Here is a 16,966-nt window from a genome sequence, read left to right on the forward strand (position 1 = left end):
ATGGCATGGCATGGGAGTGTGTATGTATGGGACATGGTCCCACAAATGTGTGTATGCCTGTATATACAATCCTGAGTCTGTCCCATTTTATCAATCTGTCTCAATATTTAAAGGAAAAGAGGGGTCTCTGTGCTGGTGATTTCAGTAAAATTTGGGCTTCTGCCAGTGGTTTCTGGGAAGTGGGATGTTTCAGTGTACAGTGAAGATGTAGCTATAATGTGCTTGTAACTTTAGGTAATCTGGAGCCAAGTTTAATTAGATACACATTAGTGAATGGAATGCACTTTCCAAATAATGAAATTCTGGTTGGACCACTCAGTGTAAGATAAAATCAGAGCAGATGCTACTAAAGCAAAGGTGGGAGTTGAGGGCAGAGACTGCCAAGAAGAAGTAAATGTGTTTTGCAAAAAACCCACTGATTTTTTTGTCAGTGGCATTTTCTTTGCTTGCCATCTCTCTGCAGCAGAGATTTTTCCCTAGGAAGTTGTAAGGTCACATTGACCTGCATGTTCAAACCATGTGGTCAGGAAAAAAAAAATATAAGAACACATTTGTGAAAATGCCTAAATAGTTGGTACAAAAGGAACAGGTTTTCTGCTGTCCTTTTCAAACTTAATTTTAAAAACAAATTGAAAGAGTGAATGATGGTCTTTATCTTGACCTAGGGTCTCAGTGCTTCACAAATATATCATGGCAGTCTACAGTGTGGTTTAGAACTTGCACAATATGGAAGAAAAAAATCACAAGTCCTTAGAGAGAGCATTGATCATTACTGTATTTTATGAGGAAAATAAGTATTCTTTTGTCAAGTTCTTTTTGGTCTTTTTGCTTTCATGCCCATTTTCACAAGAACAATATGGAAAAACAGAATGTTTGAAGAAAACCATTCATAAATGTACCCCAAATTTGGAATGTTTTTATCTTCCTTTCAAGTCATTCACACCAAAAAGTAAGAGCTTTAATTCTTCAGTTAAAGAAAAAAAAATGTAGTGCACTGAATTAATGCAGCAAGAGATCTTTATTACCTTTATATGCCTGGTATAAGTTAGTTAGTAAGCAGATGGGGTTCTCTGGAGTACAGTTAGCCATATTTGACCAACAAGTCAGTTCAAATGTATTTAGACACCGTTTCAAATGTCAGTGAAAGGTAGGGGTTTTCTAATTAGAAAAAGAAGTGAAGTATTCCCTGGGGAAATATTGCAAGAAAAAACTGCATCCTTGGAGCCACCAAGATCTTTCCAATAAATGAAGATGTCCTGCTGTTGCAGTGGGACTCCATCCAAGTGCTGGTTGATGTGGTTCCACCTTCCTCCTCCCTTTGCCCATGGCTTTTTATTCTCTTGTCTCTCCCCGTGGCTCTAGTGCTATGTGATCCTCATGGAGCCATTTCAGCATCCTAAGATGACAGAAAACAAACCCAAAATTAATTAGAAAAACAGGGACAGTGGTTGACCTGCATGACATGTTGAAATAGCACAGACTGAGCCATGCTCAGGAGCTGCTGTGAAGGAAGGAGTTGGTTTGCACAGTCAGGATTTGTGGATGGTGGACATCAAAGGACAGATCAATGCAGGTGTCCCTTTTAGCCATGGCTTTAATTGCTCTTTTTGAAATGGCCTTCAAAGCACAGGGTCACATTTGTTACAAATCTCTGTAGGTGGAAACGGGAGGCACGAGTAAATGTGAGCAGAGAAATGGAGGACAGTAGCAGGAAACCTTTCAGGTCATTATAAATGTCTTCCTACATGAACAGATGCTTTGAGAAAGCAAAGAAATCCTGCCAGCAGCAAACATGTCAAAGCCCCTAGAAAAACAATGGAATTGAGCAAGTCTGGATCTGAGACAATTGTCTTAAAAAGGTGCTTCTCTTCCTTTGAGTGCTTTTTTTTCAAAGACCAGTTCTCAAACTTAATTAGTATTCTTAAGACATAAAAGACCTTCTCTGACATGAAAAATGGTAAAAGACACGTAGAAAGCAAATGTGTTACCTTAGCTACCTGTTTGGGGTGACATTTTAAATACAGAAAATAAAGTTGACAGAATTATAGTGACCTTTCAGCCTGAACAAATAAAATAACATCTGCCAAAACTAAATGGCTGCCTCTAGCTGTAGGAAATTATATGCATCTTTGAACACTAATACACAGGCCTTAGGTAGAGTTAGATTTAGTAAAGCTTACTAGGCCTTAGAAATGTATTTTGCTGCAGAGCATGGAAGGCTTAAAATCCCAGGAATATGGTGCAAGTGCCAAGGAGCCCACAGGGACCTGCCATGGCAGTGGGTGTGGCAAAGCCATCTGCATGCTCTTAATCCATCACAGGTCCCTTGTTTTCTTCAGAGAGCACAGAAGGAGCTGTTCACTGTATTGATGCATATTTTCTCTACATTTTCTATACGTGCACATTTCTGTGTATAGAAGCAGTCTTGTGAGTTACATTACCTCTTTTTGAATTTGCTCTGGAAACCAAGGACATATGTGTGGCCTGGAACCCAGCAGCAACCCAGCAGCAATCAGGCAGATTGCTGTAAGAAGGGAAACTGGTAGGTCTAAAAAGGGAAAGCTTTTCTTTAAAATAATCTGCACAGGAAAATAAAAAAAAAAAGAAAGTAGCTGCAAAAAAATTACTTTTTCTTGCTTTCCCAAGCTCTTTTAGCTTCTGCTCTCATCTTTACCAGCAGATAAAGCAAGTTTTTAATTGTGCTTTTGAAAAGCTGGGAAGAGCAGTTCAGTTCATAATTTTTATTGCCTCCTTTATCAGGCACATTTACATCTCTCTCCACCTTCACCTCAAATACTCCTCAAATTCAGAGTGATCACAAATGTGGAAAAGCCAATTCTGCACTTGGGTAACTGGGATACACAGAGAAAGGGAACGTCGGGGAGACAGTGGTATTTTATCTCGCTAACTTAGAAGGTAAGCAGGTCCCATGAATTGCAACTGTAATTAGCCAAAAACACTGAATTTCTTAATCATTTCCAGAGGTTAAAGGAAGTTCATGTAATTTGCTGTCTGTATTAATATGAATGGTTTCCAATTTAAGCAAATAATGCTAAACAACCTTATAATTAATATTATTATTAATAGCATTATTATTAGTGTTATGTATTACTTCAGTTGAACTTAACGATTCTGAGGGAATTTTTATTCATTATGCAAAGATACAGGGAGACATGTCTCATATTTTCCTTGAAAAAGTAATAAAGTAAAGTCTAGGCTTAGAATAAGACTTGTAGCATGTGGCATTTTGGAGATGAGGTGTCAGTCTAAATAAGGAATTTTATCACTGGCATCTGTCATATGTCTGAGGGATTTTCAGTGGTGGGCATGGATAGTTAAAAGATCTGCTTCCTAAGCATACTTTTAAATTTTTTTGTTTACTTGTAAGCTTTAATTTTCACTAATGCTGTACTTAAAAATCTGACCATAAGTCCCGCCATACCAATCTTGTCTTAGTTTTTGTATAAACCTTCCATGCTGAAATGACTGGCTTCGTAGGTGAGGGGAGAGCAGTGGATATTTTCTATGCAGGCTTGAGCAGGGCTTTTCACACTGCCTCCATATGATCCTTATAGAGAAGCTGGTGAAGTGTGGCCTGAAGTAGCAGTTGGTGTGGTGGATTGAAAACTAACTGAACAGCTGATCTCAAAGGGATGTGACAGTGGTATGAAATCTATTTGGAGCCCAGCGACCAGCAGTGAACCCTAGAGGTCAGTGCTGTCTCTGCTCCTGTTTAGCATCCTGAGAAGTATTACATGATCGGGATGATGGGGCACAGTGTGTCCTCAGCAGGTTTGCTAATATCACAAACCTGGGAGGAATGGCTGATACACCACACGGTTCTCTACAGAGAAATGGAACCTCATGAGATTCAAAAAGGAGAGTGCAAAGTCCTGCACCTGGGGAGGAACAACCCCATGCACCAGTATATATGGGGGAATATACTCTGCTGGAAGGCAGAGTTTATTGTCAGAAAACAACCTGTGGGTCCTGGTGGGCACCAAGTTGAGCATCAGCCAGTGGTGTGTCCTTGAAGCAAAGGAGGCTAATGGTGTTAGACAAAGGGCTACCTGCTGGTTGAGGGAGGTGATCCTACTCCTCTATTTGGCACTGGTGAGGCCATGCCCCCAGTGCTGTGTCCTGTTCTGGTCTCCCCAGCAGAAGAGAGATGTAGAGTCTGACAGAGGGCCACAAACGTACTTAAGGGACAGAAGCATCCCTCCTCCGAGGAAAGCCTGGACTGTTCAGCACAAAGAGGTGGCTCAGGGACCATCTCACATAGCTGGAAGGAGGGTGCAAAGACAGCAGAATCAGGCTCTTTTCAGTGGTGCCCAGTCACTGGATTAGAGTCAATGGGAAGAAAAGGAACTCAAGAGGTTCCCTTTGAACATCAGGAAACACTCTATGAGGGCGACAGAGCACTTGGGCAAGTTGTTCTGGTCTGGAATGTTGTGGGGTCTCCATCTTTGGAGATGCCCAAAAGCTGTCTGGACATGCTCTTAACAACCTGCTCTAGGTGATGGCTCTTCTTGATCAGATGACCTCCGGAGGCCCCTTCTAACCTCAGCCATTCTGTGATTAAGATTACAATGGAAGGGTGAAGCAAATCACACTAAGTTTGCCAGTTTCACTGGATATTCCATGGGCAAAATAGGTTTGGATATCCTTCACAGCTCTTTTAACCTTCATTGAGTTTAGGAGAATTAGAACTGGGGGATGTTTTCTGCTCAGTTGCAAAGGGCCGGATGCTTTGTGGAGCCCAAATGTTCCCTCCAGAAGTCCCAAAAGAGCCTTCCAGCTCTGACATATCCCTGCTCACCCTGGTGAGGAGCAGATGACCCTGTTGTTCCTGGCAAGTCCCTGTCCAGTTTGACCACCTTGAAAGCATTCCTGTTCTACATCAGGCTCTTAATTTCAGCAATTTTCAGTGTGTTAGTGAATTCAGACATGATACTGAAAGTGCTGCTCTTGTTTATACATATATGTGTGGCACATTTGGAACTTACAGTGCACAGATTTTATGTTTGTTTTGTTGTATGTGTAGCATTTCAACAGTATGATCTCCCAGTTTTTGCAAGTCTTCTATCAGATGTTATATCCTTCTCTGCTGGAATAAGATGCCTAAACTGCAGGGGAATTACAGATTATACATATGCATATGTATGCAAATAAGGTTGTGTTTTGTGCTGCAAAACTGATCTTACATCCAGCTAAAAATAGTCTTAAAAGATGTTCATAGACCAGACCTTAGCTGAACCTTTTCAAGCCTTTCTTCTATTCCTGCCATAGCAAATAAAAATAAAAATAAAAATAAAAAAGAAAAAAAAAATCTGCCTTATTCTTGTTTCATGCCTGTGTTATCTGTCTTCTTTTCTAAGATATCAGATAAAATGGCTGTTGAATTCAGACTCAGTCCCAGCATATATAAATTCATGCCCTTTGATACAAGCCATTCCTTGAGTATTTTTCTTGACAGCACTTTACTATCCTTCTGTGCTTCTTGGACTTTGTGCTATTTTTTAAGATGGAACTAATACTGGAATAGAGAAGTCCAGATGGGCTAAAAACTGTACATCTCTAATGACCACAGTTTGCCTTCAAGTCCTAAATGTAGTTGCTGACTTGCCAGCTCATGTTATTTTCTCCTTTGGCTTGTATGCTGCCATCATGTCACCTCCTATATTCCTTCTTCTCTTTCTATAATATATTGATAAGGGGCAAACTGGGAGGTCTGTACATTGTCAAAATTCCCTCTAGATTCCTCTGAGTGTTTTTCTCACTGACACGCTTTGGATTTGGCCTATGGGAATTGATGAAAGGCTGACGTGAAAATGCTGTCATTTGCCCTAGAGCTTTTCCCCTAGATAAGAAATTTTATTCCAAAGTTTTTTGAATACTAGATTTGCAAAGCACACAGATATAGTGCGTGGTGAGGTATTCAGCTTGGTATTCCAGACCATTTCTTTCTGAGATGCATTTCAGCCCTACTAATGCTATTTGCTGGCAAATTTGGTTTTGAATTGATTCTTATATAAAATTCTTCAAGCAGGCAACATTTAAAGAACATTCTCCATTAGTCCAGAAAACTTATAAACACCAAGAGGAAGTTAACCTGAATTCCTGTTAAATTATACTGCCAGCCATTTGAATATCTGTGAATATCTTAATGAGTGACTAATCCCACATTATATCCTGAATGTTTATAGATTGCTCCATCCAAAAAATGACCATTCAATTTATTAGGAGTTTTTTTATTGCAGGATTAGTTAATGGCTTCTCCTGAATAGTTCAAAAGAAAAAGCTGAAGTAGAGACTGTTATATAAATAGGATGAATAAAAAGTTATTTATAATGGAGATATTTCCAAACAGAATTCTCAGTTGTGTGTTTTCTCTGAGCCAGAAAGAGCAGGCAGGTCCTATAAAAGCTCTTATAAGCAATTTGGAAGGTTTTTTGGAGGAAGGAAGGAAAAGGTTGGCAATAGTTCAGTTTTACTGGTTAGTGGAAGCAGCTAGCTCCTGCTGTTTCACAGTGTGAAATTACATGCTAAGCCCCCAGAGTGACACAACCCAGATTCATCCTGGCACACACCAGTGGTCATGAAAGAAAGATGTTTATATGGAAGGAAACACATTACATTTTGTCTGTGGGAATAAAATACAGCATCTACCCTAGCTCTTCTGATTCTCTAGTGCTTGTACTACTGTTGCTTCTATAGACTTTTGCAAAAAATACTGCGGGCATCTCCTCTGCTTTAAAAATGGAAGTTTTTTTCCTTTCCCAGACCAGAGAAAACACAATTGTCTGCTCTTGTTCTGTGAAAGTTGTCACTGGAAAGCTGCATAATCTGCAGGCAGACCTATCTACTTAATATATCAAATGCATCAGGGAAAGCAACAAACATGGGTTCTTGTGAATACTCATGTAAAGGTATTCCCTCTTCCAGATGGTGAATTTGACCATGAGGTTGAAAACTTTCCGCTTAAGGATTCCCTCACAAAGCAGTCATGACCTGGCACAGGAATGCTCAAGGGTACTTACCTCACCAGCTGTTCTGCTGCTCTACCTCTGTGTTGAGCCCCGCCTTGTGAAGTGTTCAGATCAATAAATAGCCCATGTCCCCATGGATCTGGGCTGAGAGATGGATGCTGGTAGGAGCTCAGCTGTCCCAGAGGGGCTTGAGCATCTCCCTGTGTGCAGTGTGAATGATAAACACTGGTACCCAGGGGAAGAGCCTGTCTCCAGACTGTGAGGTCTCTAGCCACGGAACACTGGTTTTTAGAGTATGCCATAGTATATTTTGCTCCTGTGAAAACAGTGGTAAGATAGGCAAAGGGCTCTTAATACCTTTTACTGGTCTTATCCTTATGTGGCAATGGGAGACTGCCTGGCTGCTTCTCCAGAGATCTGGGATACACAGCTGGTACCCCAAGCTGAGAAGCCAGAAACACTGCTCCCCATCTGTGCCCACTCTTCCCTCTACAAGCAATACTTTTTCAAGTGCAATCAAATAAGTGATTAAGACACAGGTGCATCTTCCTTGCCAGTCTCACATGGCAGGTCTCAGGACCATTTCCAAGGGCTATCATCCTAAGTTTGTTAGAGCTAGGAGGGAACAGGGAAACAATTCAATTCCTGCTGCAGCCCCAGGGGCTGGTGAAGTGAGGATGCCTATGATAATGATTGTATTCCTGTGACAGCTGCATGGTACAGATCCTTGGCCACAACTAATTGCCTTTCCAGGGCATGCCTGGAGCTCCTTGGGGAGTTCTGTGCTTTTCTGATCCCTGATTCTTCTTGATATCTCCAGACTGAGACAGAGGCAAACCAGGATTTACTTCTCAGGATGCTTTAGGATGACTAACAGGCAGACAGGCTTAGAAGCAAATGGAAAATATGACATGGGGAGGAAGGGAGGAGAAGAGAAGAAAGACATTGTAAACCACTACTGGTTGGGAATCTCAGCTGTTCTTCATAGGACAGATATAGCCTTCCACTCGGCCACCCCTAAAACCATGTAAGGCTGCAGGGAGGAAACCAAAAGGACACAGTTGCAGAGCAGACTGTGAATCAGGATTTTAACTGATCGCTTTAGAGTCCCCTGGCATTCACCAACAGTCATGTTTTCCCAACAGCTTCAGTGGAGTATTGCTTCGGGAATCCCATAAGGACCCTTTCAACTAAGCAGAAAAGCCCTCAGTTTCTCAGAGGACACAAAGCAGGGCAGATATCTAATCTCTTGGGAAGCTGCTTGCCCTTAGAAGTCTGATCTCACACAGGCATCACTTCCAGGCTGCAGCCTTGACAATATATAAGAAACTCCAGTGTTTCCCCTCACTGGAAACCAAGGGAGCTTCTTGAGAACCTCTGAGGCCCAAAGTGATTTCACCAGCTTTTGATGAAGCAGTGCCTGTAGTTAAAGAGCACGCAGGTGTGCAATGCCATGCAGGAAATTACAGTGCAGTTAAACTTCTCAGTTGTGCTGCTGAACATGTCTAAATAGCCTTGTCCATGACTGAAACAGGAAAGGCAGCTTTTATGCAGCATGGCGGCATAAATGGTGAACAAATTGTGAAAAACAAAGCTATACGTATCTGCAGCACACTGTGAATTTTTTTATTATTTCACTTCTGCATTCTCCTTTTCAACTCTAGCCCATAGTTGACAGTGCAAAAATGCACTGATGTTTACTCCTGAGAAGTGTCTGGGCATCTGATAGAGGAGCTGTGGCCAGTGGCTGTGTCTCATACCTGACTAGATGATGCCATCCCTATCACTGGCAGCAGCACCATCAGCTGCCTATCCTATGGGTTCATGGCCACCAAGCTCCTTCTGCCCCTTGTCCCTTTCCCCAGCCCTGTACAAGGGGAAAGCTGACCCAGGGATGAGCACCACAGGCATGGCAGGGCCAGCCTTGGCAGCACAGGACTTCACAGGATGATTGAGTTGTAACAGGGCCTCCGGGCTGACAGGGAGCCCTGGGAGGCAAGTGCATCCTGGGAATATCCCAGTTTTGAGAGGAGAAGCATGGAGACAATGAAACTAAACAACAAACGTGTAGGGGTGTTACTTCTGTCTGATCTGGCAGCATGTGCCAGGCATGCTCTGGGGGTATCACCTCACTGTGTGCAGAGGCAGAGGGTTTGCTGCCTGTCTCACCTGGATCTGCAGGGTACAGAGAAAAGGAGTGGACAGTAAATTGCTGTAAAGCTAGAGGGGTCCTGGCAGAGGACAGCCCAGCATCCATGCTGCTCAGTGCGAGCATCCAGGTTGTACCTCACTCCACATTCAAGATTTGTTTTCTGCAGATTTGTTGCCTCACCTCACACGTGGTTGAATCCCACATGAGGTGAGTTGTGGGGCTGAGCAGCTGTGCCCCAGGGGTGAGGACAGGTAGTAGGGCAGCAGGATGCATCAGAGATTTTTTTAGACCACTCTGCCTTCTCCTTATTAAACCTGGACCTAGTCCAACTTAGTCCTGCCATCTCCCTCCACCACCAGCTCACAAACTGGAGGTCTGCAGTTTGCACATGACAGGAAAGGAAGGAAAGTGCTGGGTATGACTGGTTACAGTTGGGGAATTCACAAAGTAGCTAAATTCAGATGGCCATAAAAATTTAGATGACCATAAAATGCTGCTGTAATATGACTCATGGCCATTTGAGAAGGATCACCCAGTCATAGAAGATGCTGGGGGATGCTTTATAGGTCATCATGAAACAGATGTAATAATTTTTTATGCTCATAAAGTGCCTTGCTTTATGTTATAGGAAGTAAAGCAATTATTTTTCTGATATCTTAAATACTGGAAAGTAAAATTAAATACAAGGAGTTGGGTTTTGTGTTTTAACTTTGTAGGGTATGCATATTCTGGAAATCAGCCCTTTAATGGTTCTTATGATGAAATATTCCCTGGTGGGACCTGTCCTTGCATGGATCTCATCTCAGTGAGACAGATGAGGATGCTGCACTCGTAATTTAAAGTAAATGAAGTCCAGACTTTTGACTGCTGGTAAATTGCCAGAACTGTGCTTTGTTGGACAAGTTTTGCTCACTGCTGTGCTCCAGAATGCATTTCAGTTTCCTTTTGCACATTAAACCTTAATGGTCACATCAAAAATAATTTAATTGGAAACTTAAATGCTGGCTGTTTTTTTCCTTCCTAGAATAAGGAATTAAAACTGAAGGGATTGGTTTGTTTCTTCAGAACAAAAAGAACAATCATTAGCATGTACTGCTAAGGCAGTAAGTACTCCTTCTAAAGAAACATTTTTTTAAGTATTCAGGCACACCTAATAAAAAGGCACATAAAAAGTAAAATAGAACAATCTGTTGTTATTTAACATGGCAAATACTGTTGAGATACAAACATAGTTAAGTTTTCTCTGGTAACTAAGCAACAGAAGAAAATACCACTTATCCGAATTACTGTTTATTCTACTGAATTTTAGCTCTGCAGTAGTGATTTTCATGCTCTACACCTCAAACACAGAAAGAACAACTGTTTATGGTATGGCTAAATCGTTTAATATAGTGTTTGATGTAGGGACAAATTAGGCATCAGAATAAATGTCTAGGACTGTTCCAACTAGCCATTAATGACTTTTGATCTTCTCACCAGTGCTTCACTAGATTATGCAACATAAGCAGGCATCCTCTACAGACTTAGGCAATTGCAATAAAATGGACTACATGAGGCATGAAATCAGAATAATTTCATTTTTCCAAAGAATGCAAATGGTCTCTTATTCATGTGTATCATCCTAAGGACTTCTTAGATAAAGCACATGGTAACAAAGTAGTCTTTGACACTTCTAAACTGGAAGCTTTTTTCTAGAGCTGTATATATTATCATCAGATGGATAATTTCATTATGGTGAAAATCTGTAGCAAGTGCTCAGAGCCATAGTCAGACTGGACTCACATATGGCTCTGCACTTGCAAATGCACATACTTGTTGTGCACGCTAAATGAACAGCAGACGAACATAACTTTTCCAAACCTCGAAAATCTAAATCTGTAGCTAAAGATTTGCAAAAGTTGTGGGACTGGAAGGAAGGAGGTAAAAGCAAACAGCATACTTTGGGGTGAGAATCCCAAAGTAGCACAGAAGACTAGAAGACATTGACTGAGCTGAAGTACGTGCAGCAAGAACAGTCAGGTCCCACATGCTTGGGAGCAACATGTCCGCCAGTAATAAGGGTTCGGATTCTCTTTTCCACTTTTAATAAGGATCAGCTATCTGTATGAAAAAGAATGGTGTCTGTGAAGCTTAATGGAGCAGCTTCTGAAATAAGTTCTTAGAAGCAATGGGCATAAAAGACACCTAGATACTATGAAGTAAACAGGTAAAACTCAAGTTCTGTTAAATCACTGCCAAAAGCATCTTCAGTTTCAATAATACCAGGATATATAAAAGACAAAAGAATTGTAGGCAGGTTCGAAATCTTCAGCACAAGTGGCAGTAAAACCTGAACACTCTTCCAGAATAACTGCCTCAGAGGAATTCTCTCCTGTTTGGTAGATATTTGGTAGATATTCTGGGGGCCTTCTTGCCTGCCTTGTAGTGGAACAAGACCTGGGGAGAAGTTTGGAAGAATAAGGGAGAAAGGAGCAAGGATTTTCTTCACACATGAAAAAGACACATCCTCCTAGCCATGAGCTTTTGAAATATCAGCTGGATTTGAGTGTGCTGACTGAAAGTTATACCTTGCTCCTGCCGAATACCTGCAGGTATTAAGTTGGTCAGATGCCAACTCCTGAGGAACAAACTCTGTAAGATTATTTTCATTCATCCTAGTTAATCAAGCAGTGGTTGTAGAGCACTTTAAATATAGAAAGCACTCTTATAAATATTTGGTATTGCAGTATAATTACAGTACCTCATCTCAATTAAATGTACAAGTGGGCATGCTTTAATCATGTAAATGAATTGTTACCAGAATTATTTCAAATGTAGTTATCTCAGTCTGTGCTGACCATCCTCAAGATTAGCATGTGAACCTGGAGCAAAATGGGGGCTCTTGATTTTGGAAATACTGGAGAGTCACTGTCTTATCAGAATGAATGTCTCTTTCCCTAGAACCAGAACACTTTTTTTCCCCAAACACAAATGTAGGCAATTTTTTATTTCTATTTGTCTTGCATCTTGGACACCTGTTGTGGACAGCACAAGGAGTAACCTAGTTTTCTCTTTGTTTTTTTTTTTTACTTTACTGCCTTCCCTTGTTAATATAATGGAAAAAGAATGTCACTTGTTGTCTTGTCTCAGATTCACATCTTTCAGGGTTATGCTTTATCAATGGTCTGTATACTGTGCAGTGTGATGCACTGAAATAAATTAAAACAATGAAATGCTGAAAATTCTCTACTTCCTTCAAAGATTAAGACATTAAGACTCAAATAACAGTATATATATGTTGCCATCTGATTATCAGTGATACAGTGCTTCTTACTCCATTGTATTAATTCTGAATATAAGCTTCTTTAAAGCACCATTGACAACCTAAGCAGTGGTCTGTCTTCAAATAAAACAAAATTAAATTAATTTTTTTTAAAGGGAGAGTAAAAGAGTAATTTTAAAATAAAAATGTTTTGTTATTGCTTTTTCATAGTACATTTCATAGATTAACAGACTTAAAGAATAGTTTGGTTTGGAAGAGACTTTAAAGATCATCCAGTTCCAATTCCCTGCCACGGGCAGGGACAGCTTCCACTAGACCAGGTTGTTAAAAACCCCATCCAGTCTGGCCTTGAATACTTGCAGGGATAGGGCGCTGATCACTTCTCTGGGAAACCTCTTCCAGTGTCTCACCACCTTTACAATAAATAATTTCTTCCTTATATCTAATTAAATCCTACCCTCTTTTAGTTTGAAACCATAACCTTCAGCCTCCTTCAGGTACTGGAAGGCCACAGTAAGATCTCCCTGGAGCCTTCACTTCCCCACGCTGGACAACCCAACTCTCTCAGTCTGACTTCACAGGAGAGGTTTCATAATCTTCTAACTGCAAAATCTCTAAGAAACTCAGTTGCATCTAAGTTTTCCTTCACAAACAAGAGAGCTATGAAATTGTAGGGTCTTTTTGTGGAGTGGGTGGAGTGGTGGGTTTTTATTTGGTTTTACTCTTCTAGTGAAAAACAAAACTTTAAGATAAACTTGATTTATTAGACAAACTAGTCTAATAAATCTTTACTAGAGGGCAGTATTGTTACCACACTTCCCATTTCTGCTTCTTTTCCCTTTTTGTCAGGTGCTCTAACTCTCAATTCTTCACTGCTTTTCATGTCTTTTCTTATTAATTAAATGTTCTTTGAGAGCATGGATAGGCAGTTTTTGCATATTTGTAAAGCACCAGGAGAAGACTGTAGTTGACTGAATGCAATCACAACCAAAATAATAACATTCACATCTGCTCTTTCAGGTTCATTGATATCAATTTACCTAAGACATTTTGCAATGCAGAACTCTATACTACCTTTTCATGTATCTTTCTGGAATTACTGTATATAAGATTCACATCCTGGACTCACATAAAAATGTGAATTTCTACCAAAGCAATACCAGAAGGCCAAAATATAAAAACCCTTTAATTCAGGAGCTACCTCTGAGCGTGTCTGTATGACATTTGCTGACAATAGGCCTCCAGTGAGGGTGTCTGAAGTGGAATTACATAATGCATATATATATAAAATGGAATGTGTCATTACTGCAGTGTTAAGCTATATTTGGAAGCCACTAAAACAAAGCACTTTTTCCCATATTTTTTTTCCTCTATATCTCACTATCAGAAAAAAGTGTCTTTGGTATATGAATCATTTAAGGAGACCATCTTTTTGTTTTAATAACTGCTAATTTACACACCTAACATCAATTGCTGGTGCAATTAATTGGGGATGCAAATCAGAATGTTTAGCTGTCTAATCACCTGATTGTGCCCTATAAATCAGTGACAGTAATTATGTGTGTAAATGTTCATTTCAGCCTGCAATTAATTTGGCCAAAATTGAAAGGACAAAACAAAAAATACCACCCTAGGCTGAGATTTGATCACTGGTGTGTAAAAAACAGAAAGTACCTTCCTCCTCTATGTCTTGTGTTTAAACTGCAGAGAGCTAAGTAGACAAAGAGCAATGATTCCCCAGTCCCCAATAACTCACTGCCAGTATTCCACAATAAAGTGCAATGGGAGAGGAAATATTTCCATATGGGTTCATTAATCACAACATATTTGCCATGCACAACCACTCTGCAGAGCAGGTAAAGAACCCTAGGGGTCCTCACCTGCCACAGTATGTCATTTTTGTAATAGGAAAAGTATTTTTTTGTACAAATGCGGTAGAACTGACGTTGCAGATGGCTCCACTGGCAGAGTTAGAGCCTCCTGGCACAACTTTCAGCAGCCACAGCTCCTTTAGGAATTTATAGCAAGGGTTAGTGATATCTTAAAAGAATGATGCTGAAGGTGCTGTCTGCTCCCACTATGTGCAATATTCCAAGGTGTGCCCCTCTAGGAGGATGTGTTAGGCAGGAAAAACAAACCCCACCCAAACAATAAACTGCAGAAGGAAATACAAGCCTTACCTGTCCCTGTTGTGCTGCAGGACTTTAATGAGAGGGCTAGGAACAATTAAATGAATCATGTCTGGGAACCTGTGGGTCCAATGGACCCCATTAACAGAACTGTGCAGCAAAAGATGCCTTTCCAGCTCAGTGGCTTTCAGATCTGGGCAGCAGGCCATTTTCACTTTACCTAACCCCAAAGACAGCAGAGAGCCCCAGTTATCCCATCACACTCTGACCCATCTAGACCTGCTCAGTGTTTTGCATGAGAGTTACAGTTGGTGTCTTGTTTACTGTACCTCTGTGGTCTCAGTCTCTGAGCAGTTCATTGCTGCTTCACTCCCACACGGGACTTGGATAAAATTCAAAGCCACCTGGTGTGATTTTAATTTAAATGTGAGTTTAATGTGTTTTCCTTTTATATTGCTGTGATGTGCATTGTCAAGAGAAATGCTGCAGGCTCAGATCTGTCTTCTCAGCTGTTTCTCTGTGCTACTCCCTGGTTTTGTCTGGTGAATATTCCTGAATTAAAAACTGATGCTCAGCAGTAGAGTGTGCATTGGGTACCAGAGTGCATTGGGTCATTCTTCAAGGAGGCAACCAAGTCGAGCTCTTTGCCAGTCAGAAGCCAAAAGTCTTCTCGTCAGCTTAAGACACCTCCATAGTTACATCTGAGCAGAGTAGAGATTAAAGGTTGCATGCAACCTTTGTAAAAAGAGTTTTCACAATTCACCATGCTCCGCCAGTTATAAAAGGGTTTTAAGACAAGAGCCAGTGGAAAGAAGAAATACTGAAATACTTTATCTTAACTAATTAAAACAATTAATATTGAAAGTAATTAAAATTTATTATTTTTTTTCTAATTTTAAAATAAGATCCCACTTTAAAAATTGCTGTGAAAAAATATTAAACATATAATAAGAAAATGCTGTCAGGAACCAGATATGAAAGATACCTCAAGAAAAAGAGAAACAAAGATCCACATAAGTTAGTAGCCCACCAGGCTGCTACTGTAGGACACAAGGCACCCTGATGCAAGACAATACCTCAATCTTCAAAATTTTTCATTAAGTGAGACTGGGGATTTTTTTCAGGCAGCCTTAATTAGTTTGGAACTAAAATTGTAGGAACAAGGTGGAAGCTTTTCTGACACAGAATAACTGAGATCAGATCAGAATAACAGAGCTGATCAAAGGCCACCCAGAGTGATCATTGCGCTGTGAGTCAGGCGTGTCATGGGAGGTGGCTGCAAGTTCTGCAAGGACCACCACAGGCATCCCAGCATCTGGGTACCAGCCTTCAGAAGACATGCTTTGCTTCCTAAAACCACTCACTACTCCTGCACCCACCAAAATCTATTTAATGAGTTGGTTTCCAGGTGTTTTTCCTGCTGATTGCACAGGCCACAAGAGCTGACTGGCTTTGGCTATTGCTCCCTTTATCTGCAGGTTACTACAGGGAGCAGCAGCAGCCTGTTGGGTTCCTGGCTCCTGCTGCTTCTTACTGCTACTGCTGCATGGGAGCTACCCTAGCGAGTCATTTCTGATCTCCAAGGGAACCCACAGCCAGATCTCCACGCCTCCTAAAATAGGAACGCACAGCTACATCTTCTCTCCAACTGAAATAATCAAACGATGAAGAAAAAACACCACTATATATTTGGCAGTGTCTGAAATACTCGGTGCATTGGATGGGTGGAAAAGCAGGACAATAAGCTCAGCCATAGCAGAGCTACAGGCTAAGGCCACCCCAGACTTGCAGTGCAGGTTGTCCTCCAAGTCCTGATAGAGACATGCAGAAGGAGATTAGCTCCTGGCAGGTTCTCATTAAGGGTCAGTTTTGTTCCTCTCATTATTTGCAAAACCTCTGAGGAAGGCCATATAAGCAAGATATCACCCATCTATTTCAAATTAGAAAACTAGGTCCTTGAAAGAAATACTATTTAACAAATAAGACAATGCTAAACTTTTTTCAGTGGCCTTATAAAAGCTAGTCTTGTCTTCAGTTGAGTTTACTCTTATCACATCAACTATTATAAATTGAAATACAACAATCCTTTTGAATAAACGTTCATTATTTTGAAGTGCATTGAACAATATGTTATTTGCAGGTTGAAGTATAACCCATAGAATATCATTCTGTGCTTCTATAACCACTCTCTTTCGTTTCCAGGTATTTTCACACAATGTACTTGGGTATCCGGAGTCGACAGAGTGGAGAGAATGACAGATGGAGGTTTTATTGGAAAATGGTCTATGAGTATGCAGATGTGAGTATGCTGCATTTGCTAGCCACCTTTCTGGAAAGTGCACCACAGCTGGTCCTGCAACTCTGTATTGTTGTACAGACTCGTACACTCCAGGCTCTCCAAGGTAGGGGTTCATTTAATCTATTTCTTTTTTTA

At 40.7% G+C, this 16,966-nt stretch overlaps 1 protein-coding gene across 1 annotated transcript in view; it reads left to right on the forward strand.

Annotated features, from left to right (window-relative positions):
- The window catches only part of XKR4 (XK related 4), a 208,505-nt gene that overhangs the window by 119,394 nt on the left and 72,145 nt on the right, over positions 1-16,966 (forward strand). Inside the window, exon 2 of the mRNA XM_062501792.1 lies at positions 16,735-16,934. Coding sequence (XP_062357776.1) covers positions 16,735-16,934 — 200 coding nt within the window. The remainder of the gene's footprint in view (positions 1-16,734; positions 16,935-16,966) is intronic.

Source organism: Cinclus cinclus, chromosome 1 (genome assembly GCF_963662255.1).
Source record: "Cinclus cinclus chromosome 1, bCinCin1.1, whole genome shotgun sequence".
In the NCBI taxonomy this organism is placed as follows: domain Eukaryota; kingdom Metazoa; phylum Chordata; class Aves; order Passeriformes; family Cinclidae; genus Cinclus; species Cinclus cinclus.